This window comes from Erythranthe guttata, chromosome 14 (genome assembly GCF_056151865.1).
Source record: "Erythranthe guttata isolate IM_541 chromosome 14, IM_541, whole genome shotgun sequence".
Taxonomy (NCBI): domain Eukaryota; kingdom Viridiplantae; phylum Streptophyta; class Magnoliopsida; order Lamiales; family Phrymaceae; genus Erythranthe; species Erythranthe guttata.
In genome coordinates, this window is record NC_142546.1 from 24,155,088 (window position 1) to 24,175,668 (window position 20,581).

A 20,581-nucleotide genomic window follows, 5' to 3' on the forward strand; every position below is an offset into this window, starting at 1 on the left:
TTTCATGTTTTACATTTAGAATTCTTTTTTTTTCATTTTTTATTTTTCACTTAGCTTCAAATTTTATATTATACTGCTTGCAACAAAGATTTAATTAATATATATAGCGTTACATGGTTGTAATTCATTTATTTATTAAAGAAAAATACATAGTTGTAATTAAATAGGAAATTATCTAATGATCCATCCAAATAATGCACCTCAGATTCTTCCCCTCTTGCAGCAAATCAAATGCTCTGTTGATTTCTTCAAATCCAACTTCATGTGTTATGAACTCATCCAAATTCAGCTCCTGTCAAACAAATTATACCACCAAATTTATACATATATATATATATATATATATATATATAATTTTTATTGAAAAAGTGAAGTACATGGTGAAGATATTTTTGGACTAGGATTGGAATATCAGATTTTGGTTTGAAACCACCAAATAAGCAGCCAAAGACACTTTTGCCCCTGACAAGTTCAAAGCTGTTGATGCTCAAGGGTGTGCCATGCATCTCCACCCCAAGTATTATTGTCTTTCCACAACCCTATATATTTACCACCAAAATAATAAAATCAAATCAAATAAATAATAAATTTCATACGTGGAAAATGTTTAATATGATTAATGAAATTGATGACACCTGTCTAGAACTATTAAAGGCCTCTTTCATTAGTGATGCTAAACCAATGCACTCAAAGCAGTAATCCGCACCCCCATCAGTCATATCACGTATAACCTGATAATAAATTAAAAATAATATTTAACATTTTTTGTTTATTTATTTATTTATTTATATATATATTTAATAAATGTTTAAAGACCAACAACCTCAGAAACTGAGTTTTCTGTGCATGAAGTTGGATTAATGAAGTCCGTAACTCCAAATTTTTGCCCTACAGTGAATTAAAAAAAAAAAATTTAATTATTTTAATAGGTGAAATGTAATTTATTATTATTTTATGATTTTTGGGTTTATTTTAAAATGAGGTGACGTCACCTAATTCGAATTTATCTGGACAAATATCAACACCAATAATTCTTGAAGCTCCTTGCAATCTTGCTCCTTCTGCTACCTGTAAAAAATTGTCATAAATCAAAATTCCAATAAAATTGAGATATAGATTTTTTTTTTTTTTGATTTGATTCTGATTTTATGCGCCCACACAACTTCAAGAATATATTATATTATCAGAATATATTTATTATTTAAAAAAACAAAATAATAATAATTACTACCGCCAGTCCAACAGATCCCAGCCCAAAAATTGCTACGGTGGAACCTTGTTCTACCTCAGCAACCTTGCACGCTGCACCGATACCTACAGTTTGCCACGTGTAACGAATAAATTAATAAATAAATAAATAAATACACACTCATCCTAAAATAATTTTTCTTATGCCTAATTTGTTCCTCATAATAAAATTAGAGTAATTAGATTATAATTTTAATTTGTCATAAAAAATAGTTCAATTTTTAAATGAATAATCTTCAGTGGCACCAACTATTCAGATAAGTCATTTGAGCAAATACAAAAGTTAGTAACTTTCTGTCACAATTGAAAAAAAGATTAACAACTCCACACCCCACCTACAATTAATATTTCATATAAAATGGACACCTCAAAATTCAACTTTTCTTTTTGCTCCCAAATAGATAAATTCATAGGGACCTTATCTTTTTTTAAATAAATTATTGAAATCCAGAATTTTAATTTGTAAATAGTTCATCAGATATATTATTATGGGTAAATTACAAAACCTCCCTAAACTTAGGTTAAATTACAAATACCACTACATATCCATAATTACCACTGATCTCTGTTTTCGGCTTACACCGACCCTCTTAAAGTGTGATTGTTTACGTAATCTTTTTTATTATAGAAAATATTCCCTGAAATATGTTGATATAACACTGATTAAAAAATTGCGTGTATAATCGAGGAAGTCTATTGGTGCTGCAGCATGATGTATAAAGAAGTTATTGTAGAAGGTATACGAAGACCACCTACATTTAAGAGTATGCTCTAGGGGTAAAGTCGGCATTTTTTTGGAAATATTTTATAAAAGCAAAAAGATCACGTCAAAAATCACGGGTTGATATAAAACGAAAACAAACATCGAAGGGTTTTTGATAATTACGAATAGATGAGGATTTTTTTTGTAATTTAGTCTAACTTCAGGGAGGTTTTCGTAATTTACCATACTATTATCCGAAGCCTAACAACAAATATTTTTAGTTTCAATTAAAATCTCCCGCACTGTATTTTGACAAATAAACTACACCGCCAAATAAATAATTAATTAATTACCGGTGGTAACTCCACAGCTCAGCAAGCAAGCTTTTTCGATGGGAATATGAGGGCCGATCTTGACAACGTGGGTGACGTCAACCACCGTGTACTGAGAGAAGCTCGAAACGGAGAGGAAGTGGTGTATCGGAGATCCATCGCCGTCGAGAAATCTGGTGGCGCCGCCGTACCTGGGCATTCCCCCGAAATATTCCACGGCGAATTTGGAGCAAACATTCCCCCTCTTCGAATTACAGTCCTTGCATTCCCCACAGTTCCTCTGGAACACCGGCAGAACCAGATCCCCTGCTTTCACTTCCTCCACGTTTTCCCCCACACTCTCCACAATACTATATATTAATTCGATAAATATGTTTTATTTTTGATAAATTAAATATATTTTATATATATACAGATATTCGATCGGAGAAGAATGTATAAATATGTAATTTACCCGGCTGCTTCGTGGCCAAAAATTCTAGGAAAGAAATCAATAGGCCCCTGCAGAAAACAAAAAGGAATGTCAGAGAAAGATTGTTATGGAATACGACGTCGTGTTGTTCAACTTTTAATTAATAAACGTACGGCTTTTAATTTCCACCAGGTGACGTCAGTATGACAGAGGGATGTGCAAAGAATCTTTATCCGAACCTCTCCAGGCTCGGGTGGCAGAACCTGAATTTCAGAGAGCAATTATTACATATAAAAATACTTTTTCGTCTACTTTTTTAATCTTATCGATTTGAGATCTGATTTAAATATTAATGACAGCACAAAATGTCTAATATTTTGGTCCCATTGGATTGGAACTATCTATCACTTTCTATTGTTTATCAAATGGCATTGATTCGTATCAATTAATAAAAGAATATATCGATTTAAAAATAGGCCCAACAGCGGAATTTAAATATAGGCCCATTCAAGCCCAATAACTGAAGATCCGAATATATAGGCGCCGACAAGCCTAATAACAAAATATATGGATTTAAAAATAGGTTCAATAACGTGATATTGGCCCAATTTAGGCCCAACAATGGCTTTAATATAGACCCAAACAGGCCCACTAAATGAAAATTTGAATATATTAGGCCCAATAATATAATATATGGATTAAAAAATAGGCCCCATAACGGAATGCGGACCCTCTTAGGCTCAATAATGGATTTAGACCCAATAACGGAATATGAATCCGGTAAAGGCTCAATAACGGATTTTTTTTTAATAATTATTTAAAGTGAGATAGGGTGATTTTTTGTAATTTTCAAACTTAGATTAACTGGTGTAAAGGTCAAATGTGTGAATACTAACGGCGAGGACTACATTAATACAATTTTTCAAGTATAGGGGTTAAATCGATGCAATTGAGAGTAGAAGGGGTAAAGTGATATCGAGCCAAAGTACAAGGGGGCAAATCGATACAATTGAGAATATAAAGGGGTAAAGTGATATCAAGGCCAAAGTAAAAGGGAGAAAATGGAATTTACCCTAAATTAAAACTATTTTTATATTTCATTTTTTTAATATTCCATTAATATTAGCGATATTTAGTGACGAAGCCAGCACAGAGCTAAAGGGGGCAATGCCCCCTCATTTCTCAACTTTCTATTGTTTTATATTAAAATATATACACAAAGAATAGTAAATAATAGACAATGAGATTTTTAGATATTTTGTTTTATGTGACTCAATACAAATCAGATTTTGGTTTAACTCAAAATAAATTTGTTAAAACAATTATATAAATAAGATTGGTCGAGGTCAAAATGCAATGAATTTGTTGAGATTTAGTTCCATCTTGACTAATTTTAACAATTAAACGAATTTCCAAAACATGATACTAAGCTTGAGATATTTTTCTTCCAATCATTTAATTTTATAGGACAATTAATTAATATTCGTTAAATAAATATATTCATAAGTAATTAAATCAGTACAGTACAATCATCACTGACCATAGATACAAATATATATATACCAATACAACAGAATATACTTTTTCAAATAATTTACGATTAAAATCTACTGCTGTAGTGATGAGTGATTGGTCCTCCGAAGGTACCACATACGAAGCAGGATGTACAACAGCAGTTCGAAAAGGAGATGCAAAAACCTAAATCCCAAATTCGTCAAAGACCGCTTGCATCTGGAGCCGGAGGTGTGTAGTGTACCTTCTATCTTTGTCCTTTTCCTTTTTTTTTCTTTTTTTTATGTTTTTTTGTATATATACGTGTGTGTGTGAATATATTAGAGAGAGAAAGAGTAGTGGATAACCACAAACTCGTCTGTAGAGAGAGAAAGGAAGAAAATTTGTAGAGAGAGAGAGAGAGAGAGTTGTGTATGGGTGAAGATGGATAAAGGGTTGGGCAATGATGAGTCTACTAATAATAATTCAATTTCTTCATCTTCTGCTGCAGCATCGAGTAACAATAGAGATATGTTTATCAAACAGGTCAACAAGAATTCCCACAAAATCGCTAAGCCCATCCGGAAGCCTCTCCCTCTTCCCACCACCGCCGCCGCCGCCGCGGCTTCTTCTTCCGACCCGAATCCGCTCAATCCGGGTCTAGGGCAGCCCCAATCGCAGCAGCCACCAGTCTACAACATCAACAAGAACGATTTCCGCGACGTCGTTCAGAAGCTCACGGGCTCCCCTGCTCACGAGCGTTTTCCGACGCCGCCGCCGCCTCCTCCGCCTGTTACACACCCCAGACCACCCAGCTCCCGGCTGCAGAGGATTCGACCCCCTCCCCTTGCCCAGATTACCAACCGGCCACCTCAGCTGAACCAGCAGCTTCCTCGCCCCCAAAATGACGTCGGTCAAAGGGGCCCGCCGGCGGCGCAGGGGCAGGCGTTTACGCCTCTTCCGCCGCTTCCATCCGTGCACCCTGCGGCGGAGTCCCCGATCTCTGCCTACATGCGGTTCCTGCAGAGCTCCTCCCCCTCACCGTCGCCTCTGTGGAACGCCGTCCCGCCGACCGGCCACCGCCCCGATTCTCTGATGCCGCAGAACGAGTTCGGTCAACGGCCTCCCTTCTCGTCGATGACGCCGCCGGAGTCTCCAATTTCAGCCTACATGCGCTACCTCCAGAACTCCGCCGCTTCATCTTCTGCTCCGAGGCAGGGCAACGGCGTAACCCTACCACCTCCGCAGCCTCCATTTTTCGCCCCACAGCACCACCATCCCCCGCCTTCTTCCGCCTCATTTCCGCCGCTGCCGCTGTCGCCGCTGCCATTTGGTTGCATTCCGTCGCCAAGGTCACCTTACGGCATGAATTCGCCCAGTTTTCTGTTCTCGCCGACCGGCCAATTTGGGATGCCCCAGCTACCCCTATCGCCGACACCGCCTGTTACAAGCCCTAGGTGGAAGGGTATGTAAGGAATTTCACCAATCATCGGAAAGGTAAGTCTGCCTAGGGTTTCATCTACAGTACTTTTTTCGATTTCATATTTATTATTCAGATTCTTATTATAGTGGCAAGACTGTAATTTTTGCACATGTACATGGTTTTTGGGAAATTATACTGAAAAAAATGGCCAGTTTATTATAGTGGAACAGGAGATGTAGGTTAAGCTGGTTAATTAGTGTTTCTTCTGTACATGAATGGTGAAGATAGTGAAGTAAAAACTTTATTTTGCTTCTTCCCTATTTCACATATTCGTTAATCTTTTCGACTTTTGAACAATTTACTCCGATTTTTTTTTTTTTTTTTATTACATTGTTTTCGGGTATTTAATTTTATTTTAATTTACTCCGTTTATTCTTTATGGTCTGAAACTAAAGATTTTGGACCCTTCCTATTGGATTTGGATAATCAAGAAGAAGATATGTCTTGAATTTGATGATTAAGCCGAAGAGGAAATCATAAAAATCGTGCTTTTTCAGAACCGAATAAACGTAGTTTGGAATTTAGTAGAAATATAAGAAACCCTCGAGTAAATCGCGGAATGCAGTTAAGGTTGATGTGGTCGTATAAGTAGTGTTTTTTCTTTGTAACGCTAGCTTATATGTCTTTAAGAAGTGGAATTCAGTTTACAATCCAACATTGACTAGGATTTCTTTTCAATTGGAGGGTTGTTTTGTATCGATGGATTGTAGCTTTCGGTTTCTAGTTGAATGGTGTCTATGGATTTTACGAGAGGTTAATTTTAGGATTTTAGATAAAATAATTAGAACTCTTGAAATTGCATAAACGCCACTTAAGTCTGCATGCATGTTAATTGCTTAAATTCTAGTAATTCCGTAAAGTGAACAAGGAATTCAAAGGCGTTCATGTAGGTAAACTCCTGCGAGACATGATTATTGAAATCCTGGTTCGTACCTTAAATAAATCAAAAAAAAAATAATGAAACGATTTGGGATATCATTACTTGTCATAATGAGTGGGGGGGGGGGGGGGGGGGGGGGGAGTCCGCTTACATCTTGGTCATTTTACGGTTTTACCGTAGCGCATGGGCACCAAATGTCATTAAAAAAGACGACAATTCTTAATTAGACTAGTTTGGTGTGGCTTTCAGTGTAATCATACACGTGGCTCTCGTTAACCTATTTTGGAAAGTGAACTGGTTTTTGCTTTGCATGAACTGATGATGTTCATTGATTCCGTTATCTTTTCGTAAAGATGTTCGGACATAGAAACAAAGTAGTACCGTAACCGACTTAGTTCTCAATTTTGGCGGTGCTAAAACATCATGGTTAAATGCTTATCTCTACTTATCCAGAAGAGTTGGTTCTTTTTGGCCCTTTTTTTTTTCTTCATCTTCTTCGAAGAATTGATTTAATGTTCGTTTATTTTTTGATTTGGTGCGATTTTTTTCCTGCATTGTGTTGTTAGTTGAGTAGTGTTATTATGGTAATGAATCTTAAATAACAGGGCGAGTTGTGCGTATATGTTTTCAACTCGACATTTCTCTAATGCAACATATTCATTTGTGATGGCTTTTGGGACGCTACGAGCTTTCCTCGTATCATTGCTCCTGTCATCGTGACATCTTGTCGTAAATTGACATTCTTATTTGCAGGAAATGTAACCTACCCTATTTTAGAACTTTTCATATCGTTTCCTTGTATAAATTCGTATTCAGTTGCGATGAATTGTAGCTATGCTTTCACTATCGTACACCGATTTCCATCCGAGAAACAACTTGTTATTTTATTCATCTTCAATCGCAAAATGGAATGAAAAGTACAAGAAGAAACTGCATTTTTCACTATTTGCCGGAGGAAGCTATGAAGGGATAATCGATGTTTTATTTGAAATAGTAGAAATTGCCCTACTGCAGAAGCGACAACTGAGATATACCGCAAAAATATTTAGAATTTGTAAATTCGGATCATTAAATTACGGTCTTTGTGAAAAAGGATTTATGTGGATCATAACTCGGTAACGATAAATAACAACTCCTAGATAAACTCGAAAGCGCATGTAAAAGAGGAAAATTGAACAGAAAAAAAAAAAAATTGTGCAAGAAAAGCCTCCAATATAGATATTAGTTTCCTGATTGTTGCCCTTCCTCGGGTTTGGCAGCTTCTTTGATTTCATCAGCTCCGTCGTCCTGCGGTCAGTAATAAATCCACATACAATTTAGTCGATTTCGACTAGCTTATATATATGTATGTGTATACGTACGTATATATGTATGTATTTATACCTGCATGTCGGAGGTCCAGAGAGTGAGGTTGTCACGAAGAAGTTGCATAATCAAGGTGCTATCTTTGTACGACTCCTCGCCCAGCGTATCCAACTCTGCTATTGCTTCATCAAAGGCCTACCCACACAACAGTTGATCAACAATTTTAATTCGTTCGTAATAGCAAAATTTAGATGAAATTGGATTTATTCGAAAAATCGCTAGCAATGAAAACAATGTCAAAAAATAATAACCTGTTTGGCAAGGTTACAAGCACGGTCTGGAGAGTTCAAAATCTCGTAGTAGAAGACAGAGAAATTGAGTGCCAATCCGAGTCGGATCGGGTGCGTTGGGGCGAGTTCTGCATTTGCAATATCCTGCATAATAATAACAATTTAATTGCACGTGATCTACGAAGAAGGGGGGAAAATGGACAGAGAGAGGGGCAAAGGAGTAAAGAAAGAGGGGGAAACCTGAGCGGCCTTGTAGGCGGTGAGGGTGCTTTCGGCGGCCTCTTTTCTCTCGGCGCCGGTTTTGAACTCGGCCAAGTACCTGTGGTAGTCGCCCTTCATTTTGAGGTAGAAGACCTTGGAATCGCCGGCGGAAGCGGCGGGGATGAGGCGGGTGTCGAGGAGCTTGAGGATGCCGTCGCAGATTCCGGCGAGCTCAGACTCGATTTTGGATCTGTAACCCTTGATGGTGGCGACGTGGTCCTCGTTCCCCCTCGACTCCTCCTTCTGCTCGATGGAGGATATGATCCTCCACGACGCCCGCCGCGCTCCGATCACGTTTTTGTATGCCACGGAGAGGAGGTTCCTTTCCTCCACCGTCAGCTCGTCGTTTTCCGGCAGAGAGGCGGAGACCTTCTCCATGAACTCAACCATTTCCTCGTAGCGCTCCGCCTGCTCCGCCAGCTTGGCCATGTACACGTTCTCCTCGCGAGCCGTCGCCGCCTCCGCCGCCATGGTGAAATGAAATTTGAAGTAATGGATTTCTCTGGAACAAAAGACGAAAGCAATGTGGGAGGAGGGGAATGTGGGAATCGGTGGAAACTATAAACTGGAGAAAAAAATAAGAAGGGGGAGAGAGAGAGTGGTCTGTTTGTGGTAGAGAGAGAAAGTGACAAGGAAAGGGAGAGCGGCGATTGAGGAGATTCTTATGCTTCATCTTCATTTTGATAACTGTTTTTTTGCTGGAAATGCGGTACTTCCAAAGACTTCCTATTGGTGATTAATTTTTTGAATTTTTATTTTTATAAAAATTATTTTGAGATAAATAGAGGTTGCAAGTTTGAAATTTTGTTTTTTTTTTTTTAATTTAACCAAGCAAAATGAAAATTTTAATCACCAATTAATCAAACTGTTTGTACTTGTATCTCATACATAGGTGATTTATTATTTAGTTAGTTCTTACTAGATTGTTTATTAAATTTACAACAGCAATGTGTTTTTTAATTGTTGAGTTAGTCAAATAATAATGTTGTTGGTAGTTTAAGGTTGGATGATTTGGTCTGAATTTATGGTTGCAGAAAACGCAATTCAATTTGTTATGATCGATGTTCTGAGTACTAATAGTATGTCTGGCAATAGCTCATACATTGCACATTCATTGAATACATGTTCGTGTTAGAACAAACAATTTATCGAACTCGTCGATCAAAAGAATATTCAGTAGCACGTACAGTCGATAAATAAATTGACATGAACAATTGACAAACACGAAGAAAATTATAAGTATAGTTGAAGCCGTACTTGCGCATTTGATACATGACCTAAAAAATGTATTTATTTGACACGTTCTTAAATAACAAATGGGTTTATCGACAAAGAGAGTGATCAAGAGAAGCCTGCATAGTTGTTTAGATCACCCCAAACTTTTTCCTCAACTTCCTCCCATGTTGTTGCTGTCCTTAATTCTTTCCACAGGCTGAATATCGCTCCTAGGACGTTCTCGTCGTATAATATACAGTAACACCTTAAAATACGATAATTCCAACAAATTATTGATTTGTCAAAACGAACATTTGATATGAAATAAATAAAAAGGTTTCATTCAGCTTACATTATCCGGTAGGAGAGTTGATCAGATCTATTACCCTGTGCCTCGTCTTTCAGTGATTCTTTTCTCAAAAACGGAATTTTGTAACTATCAAGAAACTGTTTCAAGAGACGAGAATCTCCTCGGAAGACATCAAGATGTATTGGAATTAGGTCGAGTATGGGTTCCCCTGCAGAAATTAAGTGTCGGTTTACAGTGTCAGGCTGAAATCTAATGTTTCTTGTTGGGTATAAACAAGTGTAGCGAAGCTAGTATAAGATTTCAGGAAAAGAACTCACCTAATGTCAGATCACTAAAATCAAGGATGTGACTAGGATGCCACGAATGCTTTTGTCCATTGCTGATGTCAGGTCTTGTCACGCGCATGTTTTCTTCCATACAAGAATCGGAAATATTGTTCTCTGTCATGTAGATATTGTCGTCCATTACATCAGAGTGTATCCAAGTGAGAGATCTGCAAACTTCTGTCTCATTCTTCACAGAAGAAGAAAAAAAAAAGTGTCGCTATTCAGCACGCGAATCTATAAATAATTTCTAAGAGAATGAAATACAAAAGGAGAAAAAACTACGTTAATTGTGAAGTAACAAAGGATCACCTTAAAAATGTCGAAAAATACGGATAAGTCATCAGGGATGTATTCATTAACTTTATCTATCAGTTTGCTAGGAATTGGATCGCCCCTGCAAAGATTAGAGGGAAAAAAACACATAGATTCAGTTTATTGCTAAGTTAAGTAAATCCATAACTCTACATAATGATAATAGAAAACCATTTATACCATTCAGACAAACGCTTCGTAACATTGCACCTTCTCCTGTTCAGAATTCTGACAAATAACTCCGATTCTGCTGGATTGTCAGTATTTTTTGAAAACCCATTACCTTGTGACGACTCTGTACAATCTCCTATGACCATTGGAATTGAGTGATTGGGAGATGGAGAGGGCACAGGCAAAAGGTGAAGATTATGCAGTTGCTCGCCCAAAAACGAAGCCAAATTGAGTGCATCTTTTGATGAAAGGTTATCTCTTCTGCAAAATAAATGATGCAAACTTCTTTCAGCAAAACATAGCTATGTTTTTTGACCAAATAAAAATTATACTACATCAGAATAGAAACTCACAGTTCAGCAAATATTTTTCCCCTGCATCTTTTTGTCACAATATACGGCCACATTGAAGAGCTTTTACCACAATTTGCCGATTCATGTGATGGTGTCCCGGCTATTTGATATTCAAATTGTTTTTTTCCCCAAACACCAAATGGATAGTCAACTTCTTTGTGTAGTGGTGTTATGAGATTGCTGCTGGCAATTACCTCCGGTATGCCTCTACCATCCCACGGTATTACTCTGTATGACCCATTCTCGAAAACGAGGATGCCACTTGCCAATACAGATGGGATGTAATTCTTCAAAGAGGAGGTAGAGTTATTTAGTAGATGGTGGAACTCAAGCTGAAAAAGTAGAATAGGCTCGAGATATTAATAACAGTAAGAAGAAGAAAAAGCAGAAGTAACTGCTATACTTTAAGGCAATGAAATATAACCTCAGTGCCTAAACCATAGAGAGAAGCTTCCAGCCCTCCTTCAACAAATATTTTTGTCACACAGTCATCCATGAGATAAACCTGTTATAATATATAGATCCATCTAATCAATTTCTTGGCCATTGAAATTAAAAAAAAATAATAAAAAAAAAAATTCTTAGCATGAGACTTACAGGATTGCTGCCCGTGCCAACAGGAAGTTTTTCGTCCTGCGGCGGTGAGGGGAAGTCATAAAAGGCACAAATTTCTTTCACACGTTCATACCATTTTCCAGCATTGAGTGCAAGACAGGCTCCCTGAGACATGGTGCAATGAAATTAGACGCGAAAGACAATGATTCAATAACAGAAGTAACCCTCGTCTATTATGTTACTGACAAAACGTTGAAATTTCATTCATGAGAGAACTATAAGGTCACAGCTTTAAACAAAATTTAATGAACGGTAAGTGGTGCACATAACAAAATATAAGGCTGAAATCGGGTATATGTTACAATCAGCGGAGTTAAAACCTTGTGATTACTCCAGAACATAGCTCTCGAAGTATTAGAACTCAGTCTAAACTCTATTATAACATTTACTTCATAAGATTATTTCAATTTAAAAGAAGTTTCCAACATATAATAGTGAATAAGTGAGTGAGAGGAAGTAATACCTTCCATATTAGATCTCTAATTCCTGGTCTTCCAACCCAGAGCTTCCATAACCAATCTCTAAATTCTCGCTGTCCTATGCAGTTGCCAGAGCTCCACAAAGAACTATAATGGTCTCTTTCATTATCCAGAAACATTGCTAGGAAATTTACATCATAGGAATATTCCAAATCTCCCAAACTATCACATGAAGACATGTCTGTACAATTCCCATTGTCTGTATTCTCTACAGACTGGCATGTCCTCACTCTCTTCTCTTTCCTCGTGTGGTCAGAGTAGTTTGAACTATTCTCGTGGGACAAGGAATTCTTTTCAATATGCTCAAATCCACCATCATCAAGAGCAAGCAATCCAGCGCGGCAGATGCCTTTATGATGGAAACCAGGAGCCATGTCCAAACACACATATTCGAAGTTTTTGGAGTTGACAAAATTTTGTGTGACAGCAATTGTTGTCTCCAGATTCAATACACAGTGCCACCACCCACTTGGAACATATATTGTTTCACCGGGAAGTTGGGTACACTCTATCGGCTTGTCATGGTCAGCAAGAAGGGGATAGAAATCCAGCCACCACTAAGAGATGAAAAATTACATAAAAATTATGGGGAGAAAAAAAAAGAAGGAAAAGGCTCACAAAATGCAGATATTTCAAAGCAATACCTGCAAAGATGATGGAGTTTCGATATTGACATCACCGTCATCTTCGTTTACATGTACTGTCACTCCTAAAGGTACTCTTCCTGGAGGATACAATGCCCACCTATTGAAACATATCATGTTACATCCGAATCACATAGTATGAAGCCAAACAAGAAAAAAAAGATTACACCAAAGGAGTATATGATAACATTAAATTTACCAAGAAAGTAGTGATAAAGGATCCTTGTAAACTAAGATATGCTAATTAATAGCTACACACGATAACTCGTATACCGTTATCAGCAAAAAAAATATTGAGTATTACCTTTTACGACCAGAGAGGAGTGTATTCCATGCACTAGTCAGGCCTGGATCTACATGCCACGATGCCCCAGATCTTTCTGGTCCAATTATAAGCCATCTAAAAGGCGGTCGTTGATCGATATCCAGTACATCAAAATAGTCTTCTTGAAATAGATAGGGTACACTGTAATCCTTCAACAAATCTGGTGCAGCCTCCGCGAACTGCATTAATACAGTTTCAGATTTATATGAAACTCCAATTTATATTCCACAATTAGTACAACCAGCAGATTAGGAAAACCAGCACACCTTGTCATCGAAAATGTAGAGAGGATCTTCGTCATGTTGGATTTGAATGTAAGAAATATAATCCTTAAACTTCATATTGACTTTCTTCGAACTCCTTTGTGATATTCTAAACTTTGTATCTGAATACTTCAATGCGAGCTGTTCACTTGTCCATGATTTCCTTGCCGGCCACTTATCAGTCAACCCATCAATCAAAACCTGTCCAATAAATATATAGCTTGTCAGTTATACATAATCTATTGTTTGTGAACAAGAGAAAATTAGTCCAGCATAAAAGCTGCACTCTCTCTACAAGAAATTATGTGATATCACTAACTCGCAACTACTATTTTAGGGTAGCACGTAACAAACCCAAAACATTCCATTTTTTCAGCTGTCATGAATCGGGTCTAAAAATATGCATCCAGTTTATAAAGAACTTACAGTGGAAAGTAACAACCAGACAAATTTTAGCCACTTGATATCTTTTAATGAACAATATTAAGAAATTTCAGGTAGCGCAGCGAATAGTTAGCTTTTTACTATTTTTGCTTATTTAATTAATGCCAAAATATTGCTGACGTACCGGTTTTTGACCATCATAATCCTTACGGAACTCTTCCAAAGAGATGTTCTCCCTTCTCTCAACATTACCATCGTCAAAAGAGAATCCATTCAACGACGTATAACATCTGTATAACCTCCTATAGAGAAACAGCGAATTGAATCCTGCATAAGTTGATTAAAAAAAATCAAAGCCGGAACAAGTATGAGAAAATCCTACAACTTGAGAAGCAAAATTCTGATATTAAATACCGTCAAACTGCAACGTTCTTTTGCAAGCTTCAGTATACGTGTCGAGCACATCTAGTCTGAGACAGACCAAGGTAAAAACATGCAATGAGACGAAAAGTTTCAGCAATTTTACAAGAGGGAAGAAATCAAGAGACGTACTGATGCAAGGCTGTTTTCTTCCAAGAGCCTTTGTACTCGAGCTGGCGATTTACGATGCTAAGGCATAGGCTCATCCAGAGAGGCTCCTCATTGCATAATATATACATAACGCTACACGAAAAACAACAACTAAAATTAAAGGAAAATGTACACATATCCATGGCTTTAATACTTTTACTGCAAAAAAAAAAAAAAGGAGGATGTGATAGCTAATTGAAATACTCAGGACAAACACCATCATTCCTTCACATCAGAATCCATGATTGATAGCAATCAAAAGCTGGAAAAGTGATAAAAGTGAAAAACCCCAAACGAAATTGTGATGGAATTGAGATTTGAGAATGAAACCTGCTTGCGCAAGAGAGGCGGGCGACATCGCGAGGGGTGAGCCTCGTCAATATGGTACAGAGGATTTCATCGGGAAGTACGCGGAGGTCGCCGAGAGCATCGGTCCGGCGATCCTTTAGCACAGAAGCTGAAGTTTCCGGTGGGAAATCACCACTGCCGTTACCGGAAATGGACTCCATTAGAACCAATCTGATTCGAGATCAAAGCACAATTGAATTCGGATTTTAGATCATGCGTAGTATTTACGCTCCCTTTTCCCCTTTCGTTTTCTCGGCGGGGGTGGGGTGGGGTGGGGAATCTCTCTTGCAGTTTCGTTCCTTAGACGCGGGTAAGAGCGCGTGGACCTGAAAGTCAATTACACCAACGAGTAACGCATCACGTTTTTTCGTATACAACGGGATTAGTAATTTGGAATTAGTAATTTATTTGTTTTAAATAAAATAAATTTTAAAACTTGTGAATTATCTTTGGAAATTAAAATTGATTAGAAAATCAGATTTTGAGGAGATTTTATACATAGCATTTGCCATTTTGTGAGGAAATATATAATTTGACTAAATTGTCGAAACACATAGGGCTGGGACTGGGTTGGGTCGGTCGATTACCAGCCTAAAAATCGACCCATCCGTCAAACCATTTTTGCTTAAATTTGAAAACCGTTGCCGACCCAACCTTTGTGGGTCGGTTGATGGTTGGCAACCGAATATTTGGTTACGGAATGGGTCGGTTGATGGTTTATACCCGCCACCTAGTTCACTTAAAAAAAATATAATTTTGTAGAAAAAATATCCAAATTTTGCGTAATGGCACGGTGTGATCATCATTTATCAGTTCAAAATAATTAATAACAATTTAACGAAAAAATATAATTAGGAAATTCAAAGTAATTTCAAACATGCACAAGCGATTTAATGAAGTTTTATGGGGTTTTTGTTTAAGCTTGGGCATAAAGAAACTGGTTGAAGATTTAGGTTATTTTTTTTCTTTTGTTGATTGTTTTAAAATTTAGAATACTAATTATTTTGATAATTTCAATAACCACTTAAGAAAATACGGCCTTTATTTTATATTTTTAATAAAATTTTAATAGTATAGTTGGATGAACGATAATTATCGGTCAACCAACTTTTGGTAATATTAGAAACCACCAACCGACCCATTATAGATGGGTTGGTTGAAATTTTCGACCCGATCCAATGGGTCGGTTAAAAATTGATTATCCGCCTAGAAATATGGTCGGTAATGGGTCGTTTGGTGGTTAAAAACCAACCCAGTCCCAGCCCTAGAAACACAGTACCCCAATGCGAAATTTCTCCAATTAGTGCTTTGAAAAAAAAAATAGGGACTATCAAAACTCCAACAACGAAAAAATAAAGGGTAAATTACAAACACCCCCCTGAGGTATTGTCAAATTACAAAAACACCCCTCTTGTTTGGATAATTACAATCACCCCCCTCAACTCCTCAAATTTAGTGGAATCTTCGAGATTATATGGAATATTATCACTTTTGTACCCGTTTTATCCCATTCAAACTCTACATTATGAAGCAAGATGATCATAATATGTGATTTTTAGTTTGTATATATCAGTTTGTGGTGCATCGGAAACTGTATTTTTTACACAAAACGAGTACAAACTAGAGCACATTTCACGGAATCTAGATGACTATGTTGAATTTGGCACCATAAAGGTGGAGGTCTAAGAAAAAATCATAGTTGAGGGGGGTAGATGTAATTATCCAAACAAGAGGGGGGTTTTTGTAATTTGACCATACCTTAGGGGGTGTTTGTAATTTACCCAAAAATAAATTATTATACTACAATGTTAGGGTTTATGTTTAGGGTAAAACTAATTCTCAAACATAATTTATGTAATTTGTTAGACATGAGAAGTCGAACCTTCAAAGTATTGTATGCAACCACTCTGGTGTAACTTACAACGGTTTCGAATATAAAGTTGTTGCCACGAGCCATTTTGGAAAACGTGCTTTGGTGAAATAAATAAATAATAAGTATTTGTTGGAATTGATTTTGTTAAAACACATTTTTATGACTAGTAGCATTTTTTTAAGTGGAAATGAAACCTAATTATAATTCTAATATAAAGTGAGAGGTATTCCAAACAATTCTAATATAAAGTGAAATATGACCAAGATTAAGCTAAGCTAAACTCAGTGAGTAGAAGTCATAAATCAATACCAAAACATTAAGATAGAAATACAGTTTATTCATGTCTCAATACTCTCTCATCAGAGTCTCAAACCTTCCACTCTCTTTCAGTATACACATAATACAGTACACAACATAATTTCAAACTAAAATAAAAAAAACTTCCAAAATCATAATTTAAAAAAAAAAAAAAAATTAAAAATACAACGACAGCACAATTTCGACAAGTTTGAATCAAGAAAAACTAGCGCTGAGAACCGAGCCTCCTCTTTCTAAGGCGTTCGGCAATAATAAAAGCAAGCTCGAGAGACTGTGAGGCGTTAAGTCTAGGGTCACAGTGGGTGTGGTAACGAGAGCTCAAGTCATCGAATGTCACGGTTCTTGACCCTCCGATGCATTCCGTCACGTTTTGACCGGTCATCTCGAGATGCACTCCTCCTGGATGACTTCCTTCTTGCTCGTGCACATCGAAGAAAGCTCTCACTTCCGCCTGATTAAATTACATACATGGTATTTACATAAGTGAATGACAATAATAATAATAATACAACTGGCTTATTGATAAACAAATAATAAATCATTTTTGTCATATTTGAAGTTAGGTCTCAAAAGCTAATATTTGTGGTAGGTGGGCACTTGTTTTTCTTGATGAAAACTCTCTCTCTCTCTCTCTCTCTCTCTCTCTCTCTCTCTCTCATGAAGAAAAACAAGTGGTCACCTACCACAATGGGTAATTCAAGAATTCAAGTTGATGATAAAGACATACAACCACTAATTAGAGAAAATTTCATATTCAATTGGATTTGATGGCTTTACCAACTTTGTGTATCCACTTTAACCACATTTTGTTTCCTACCAACTTTAATTAGGAAACGATTCTTAATTTAGCTCTTCTAATACTGTATGAAATGATTTCTAGGGTTAAAGTTTTCTTGTAAGCATTCGATTAAAAACGAAAGATTTACGAATAGTAATAATAAGGGAAATTACCCTGATAGAATCGAAGGGGCGAGTTTTTAGACCACAGGGAGCTTTGATAGTGTTCCCATGCATAGGATCCGAGACCCAAGTAACGATTTGACCCGCCCGACGAATTGCCCTAATTAAATGAGGAAGCTTCACTCTCATATTCTCGGCCCCCATTCTTGTGATGATAGTTATTCTTCCTGGCTTGTTCTGAGGGTTCAAGATCTCAATCAGCTTCACTAGTTCATTTGGATCCATCTTATCACTCACCTGAGATCAAAACAAGAAACAAAATCAATTCATTTTCAACGGTTGATCATAATAAAAACGCCGAATTTGGACTTCAATTCGAATTCGAATAACTACCTTAATACCAAGGGGGTTTGCAATCCCTCTCAAGAACTCTACGTGGGCCCCGTCCAGCTGCCTCGTTCTTTCTCCAGCCCAGACCATATGGGCCGAGCAATCATAGTACAGTCCAGAAGTTGAATCGAGACGCGTGAGTGATTGCTCGTAAGGCAAGAGCAAACACTCGTGTGATGTCCAGAAATCGGTGGTTCTCATCACAGGGTGATCCATGGTCAGCCCAGCAGCTTGCATAAACCCTAGAGCCTCGTCAACTCTGTTCGCTAGCTCACGGTAACTGCGGTGGTCAACAAGTAGAGAATCTTTCACAACCATATACAGACAACAACGTAGCATATTTTTCAATAATAAAATTGACGAAAAAATATTTTACCGGTCGCCCTGCTCGCTTTGCTCGGTGAAGTCCAAGTTCCACTGAGTGACCCTCTGCATCGCGGCGTAACCACCGGTTGCAAAGGCTCTCAATAGATTCAAAGTGGCGGCGGATTGGCAGTAAGCTCTGATCAGCCTGTGTGGGTCAGGGGTTCTTGATTTCAGATCAAATGCATCTCCATTGATGTTGTCTCCTCTGTAACTTGGCAACTTTACACCGTTTTGCTCCTCGAATGGATCTGATCTGGGCTTTGCAAACTGGCCTGCCATTCTTCCCACCTGTGTTTTTTTTTTTTTTCAGCAACATAAAATTAGACATGACTTTTTTGCCAAATTAGGGATTGAAAATAACTAATGACCTAAAATACTTAACAGAAGATAAAAACAAATAATAACGACGTTTTTTTTTACTATTCTCATGAATGGGAAATTGACCAATACCCAGAGTCCAAATTTCACATATAAGTTAAAAAAAATCACGGCGACGATTATTGAACAGAAAGGGAATAAATTAAGGGGGAAAATAACACGAGATCCGATGTTTCTGGATAAAGATCGCACCTTTATAACGGGAACTTGACCGCCGAACATGAGAACAGCGCCCATCTGGAGGAGAATTCTGAAGGTGTCCCTGATGTTGTTGGCATTGAACTCCTTAAAGCTCTCGGCGCAGTCCCCACCTTGGAGGAGGAAAGCATTACCCATGGCGGCCTGACCCAGGCGCTCCTCCAGATTCCGGGCCTCTCCGGCGAAAACAATCGGAGGGAAATCGTCTAGGGTTTTCAGGACCGAATCGAGATCCTCCTTGTTCGGGTACTCCGGCAGCTGAAGCGCCTTCTTCGACTTCCAGCTGTCCACCGCCCATTTCTTCGGAGCGGAGTTGGTCTCGACCGCGGTGGCGACGGAGGCGGAGGATGTGGATGCGGCGGCGGCGGGGGCGATTGGCGTCTTGGAATTGGATGAATCGGCGGAGTGGACGGCGGAAATGGGTTTGATTACGGATCTGAGGGTTAGGGAGGAAGGATTGACCCGGATTGGGGAATGGGTTTGGGTAATGAGGGAAGATTTGTTAGTGAGGAGAGAATTCTGTGCAGAGAGCGCCATTGGGGGCAAAATGGGCAATGGGTTAACTCTCTGGTTTGTGATGGAGATTGTACCTCTGCTGAAAGAGAGGAGAGAGATTTGATGGGTTTTTATAGAACAGATCTTTTTTTGTGTTTGGTGGAAAATTGGAATAGGTGTTCGTGAAATTGGATTTGGGTTTTTTCGTAGAGGGGTGGGTGGGGAATATTTTATTTTATTTTATTTTCAATTTAAACACTGAAAACTATGTCACACCTTATTTTGATGTAAATATGGAAATACATTTCTCTATTCTGAAAAGATATTTATAGTACGAGTTTTAATAGCTTGCAATATAATTTTATTTTATTTGTAAGTTTTATTCAAAAAAATCAAAAAATTTTAAACACTTTTTGAATTCTCGCGAATTAAACGAGCAATTTCGACAATGATTTGAGATACAACGTATTTATAGTTCATTTTTTTAAACGAGCAATTTTTTAACATCGTCAATCCGAATTATACATTTTATGTATAATATCTCCATATACATGTTTGGAGATATGGTTGTATGATGGACAATGTTAGTCTTATGTTTGGTTTTATTTTTTAGAAATAAATTAGTATGTTATGTATCACAATCTTGAACTAAATATATGATAATTAGTCATTGCCTAAATAAAAGAAAAGTATTACACTATAATCATATAATATTTTGTACAAAAATATATTCATTATAAGACAATTAGTTTCAACATGATATAGTTTATGCAAAGCTTATTTTAAAGTACCAATAACACATGTTTCATGACGTGGCTGTGGGAGGGGGGGGGGTGGGTTAGGTGGGGGTGGGTGGGTGAGTAAATTGCAGTGGGAAATTAGGGAGAGATGGTGGGCCGGTGGCGAAGGAGACTCAAGCCCAAGGGGTTGGTGTGGAAGTAAG

At 37.6% G+C, this 20,581-nt stretch overlaps 5 protein-coding genes across 5 annotated transcripts; 1 reads left to right on the forward strand and 4 right to left on the reverse strand.

Annotated features, from left to right (window-relative positions):
* Window positions 1-575: 575 nt before the first annotated feature.
* LOC105958776 (alcohol dehydrogenase-like 1) lies at window positions 576-2,961 on the reverse strand. Its single transcript, XM_088812856.1, has 7 exons — window positions 2,869-2,961; window positions 2,738-2,784; window positions 2,305-2,633; window positions 1,232-1,314; window positions 993-1,068; window positions 824-888; window positions 576-731 (listed from the first exon to the last, which is right to left on the reverse strand). The coding sequence occupies exons 3-7, from the start codon at window positions 2,480-2,482 to the stop codon at window positions 591-593; spliced, it is 543 nt and encodes a 180-aa protein (XP_088668982.1). The 5' UTR covers window positions 2,483-2,633; window positions 2,738-2,784; window positions 2,869-2,961; the 3' UTR covers window positions 576-590.
* Window positions 2,962-4,414: 1,453 nt separating this feature from the next.
* Window positions 4,415-5,966, forward strand: LOC105959348 (VQ motif-containing protein). Its single transcript, XM_012983434.2, has one exon. The coding sequence runs from the start codon at window positions 4,631-4,633 to the stop codon at window positions 5,657-5,659; it is 1,029 nt and encodes a 342-aa protein (XP_012838888.2). The 5' UTR covers window positions 4,415-4,630; the 3' UTR covers window positions 5,660-5,966.
* A 1,440-nt stretch (window positions 5,967-7,406) lies between these two features.
* LOC105959349 (14-3-3-like protein B) lies at window positions 7,407-9,035 on the reverse strand. Its single transcript, XM_012983435.2, has 4 exons — window positions 8,385-9,035; window positions 8,166-8,288; window positions 7,933-8,049; window positions 7,407-7,836 (listed from the first exon to the last, which is right to left on the reverse strand). Exons 1-4 carry the CDS (start codon window positions 8,874-8,876, stop codon window positions 7,771-7,773), a joined length of 798 nt encoding a protein of 265 aa, XP_012838889.1. The 5' UTR covers window positions 8,877-9,035; the 3' UTR covers window positions 7,407-7,770.
* Window positions 9,036-9,519: 484 nt separating this feature from the next.
* Window positions 9,520-15,273, reverse strand: LOC105959351 (putative glycosyltransferase). The gene is made up of 16 exons (XM_012983436.2): window positions 14,703-15,273; window positions 14,355-14,465; window positions 14,217-14,272; window positions 13,987-14,129; window positions 13,422-13,619; window positions 13,135-13,334; window positions 12,831-12,930; window positions 12,171-12,743; window positions 11,690-11,812; window positions 11,517-11,597; window positions 11,093-11,424; window positions 10,749-11,000; window positions 10,566-10,650; window positions 10,248-10,443; window positions 9,973-10,138; window positions 9,520-9,885 (listed from the first exon to the last, which is right to left on the reverse strand). Exons 1-16 carry the CDS (start codon window positions 14,879-14,881, stop codon window positions 9,747-9,749), a joined length of 2,934 nt encoding a protein of 977 aa, XP_012838890.2. The 5' UTR covers window positions 14,882-15,273; the 3' UTR covers window positions 9,520-9,746.
* A 1,636-nt stretch (window positions 15,274-16,909) lies between these two features.
* LOC105958777 (Class-II DAHP synthetase family protein) lies at window positions 16,910-19,983 on the reverse strand. Its single transcript, XM_088813774.1, has 5 exons — window positions 19,138-19,983; window positions 18,578-18,855; window positions 18,205-18,481; window positions 17,863-18,108; window positions 16,910-17,362 (listed from the first exon to the last, which is right to left on the reverse strand). Exons 1-5 carry the CDS (start codon window positions 19,678-19,680, stop codon window positions 17,117-17,119), a joined length of 1,590 nt encoding a protein of 529 aa, XP_088669900.1. The 5' UTR covers window positions 19,681-19,983; the 3' UTR covers window positions 16,910-17,116.
* Between the last annotated feature and the right edge of the window lie 598 nt (window positions 19,984-20,581).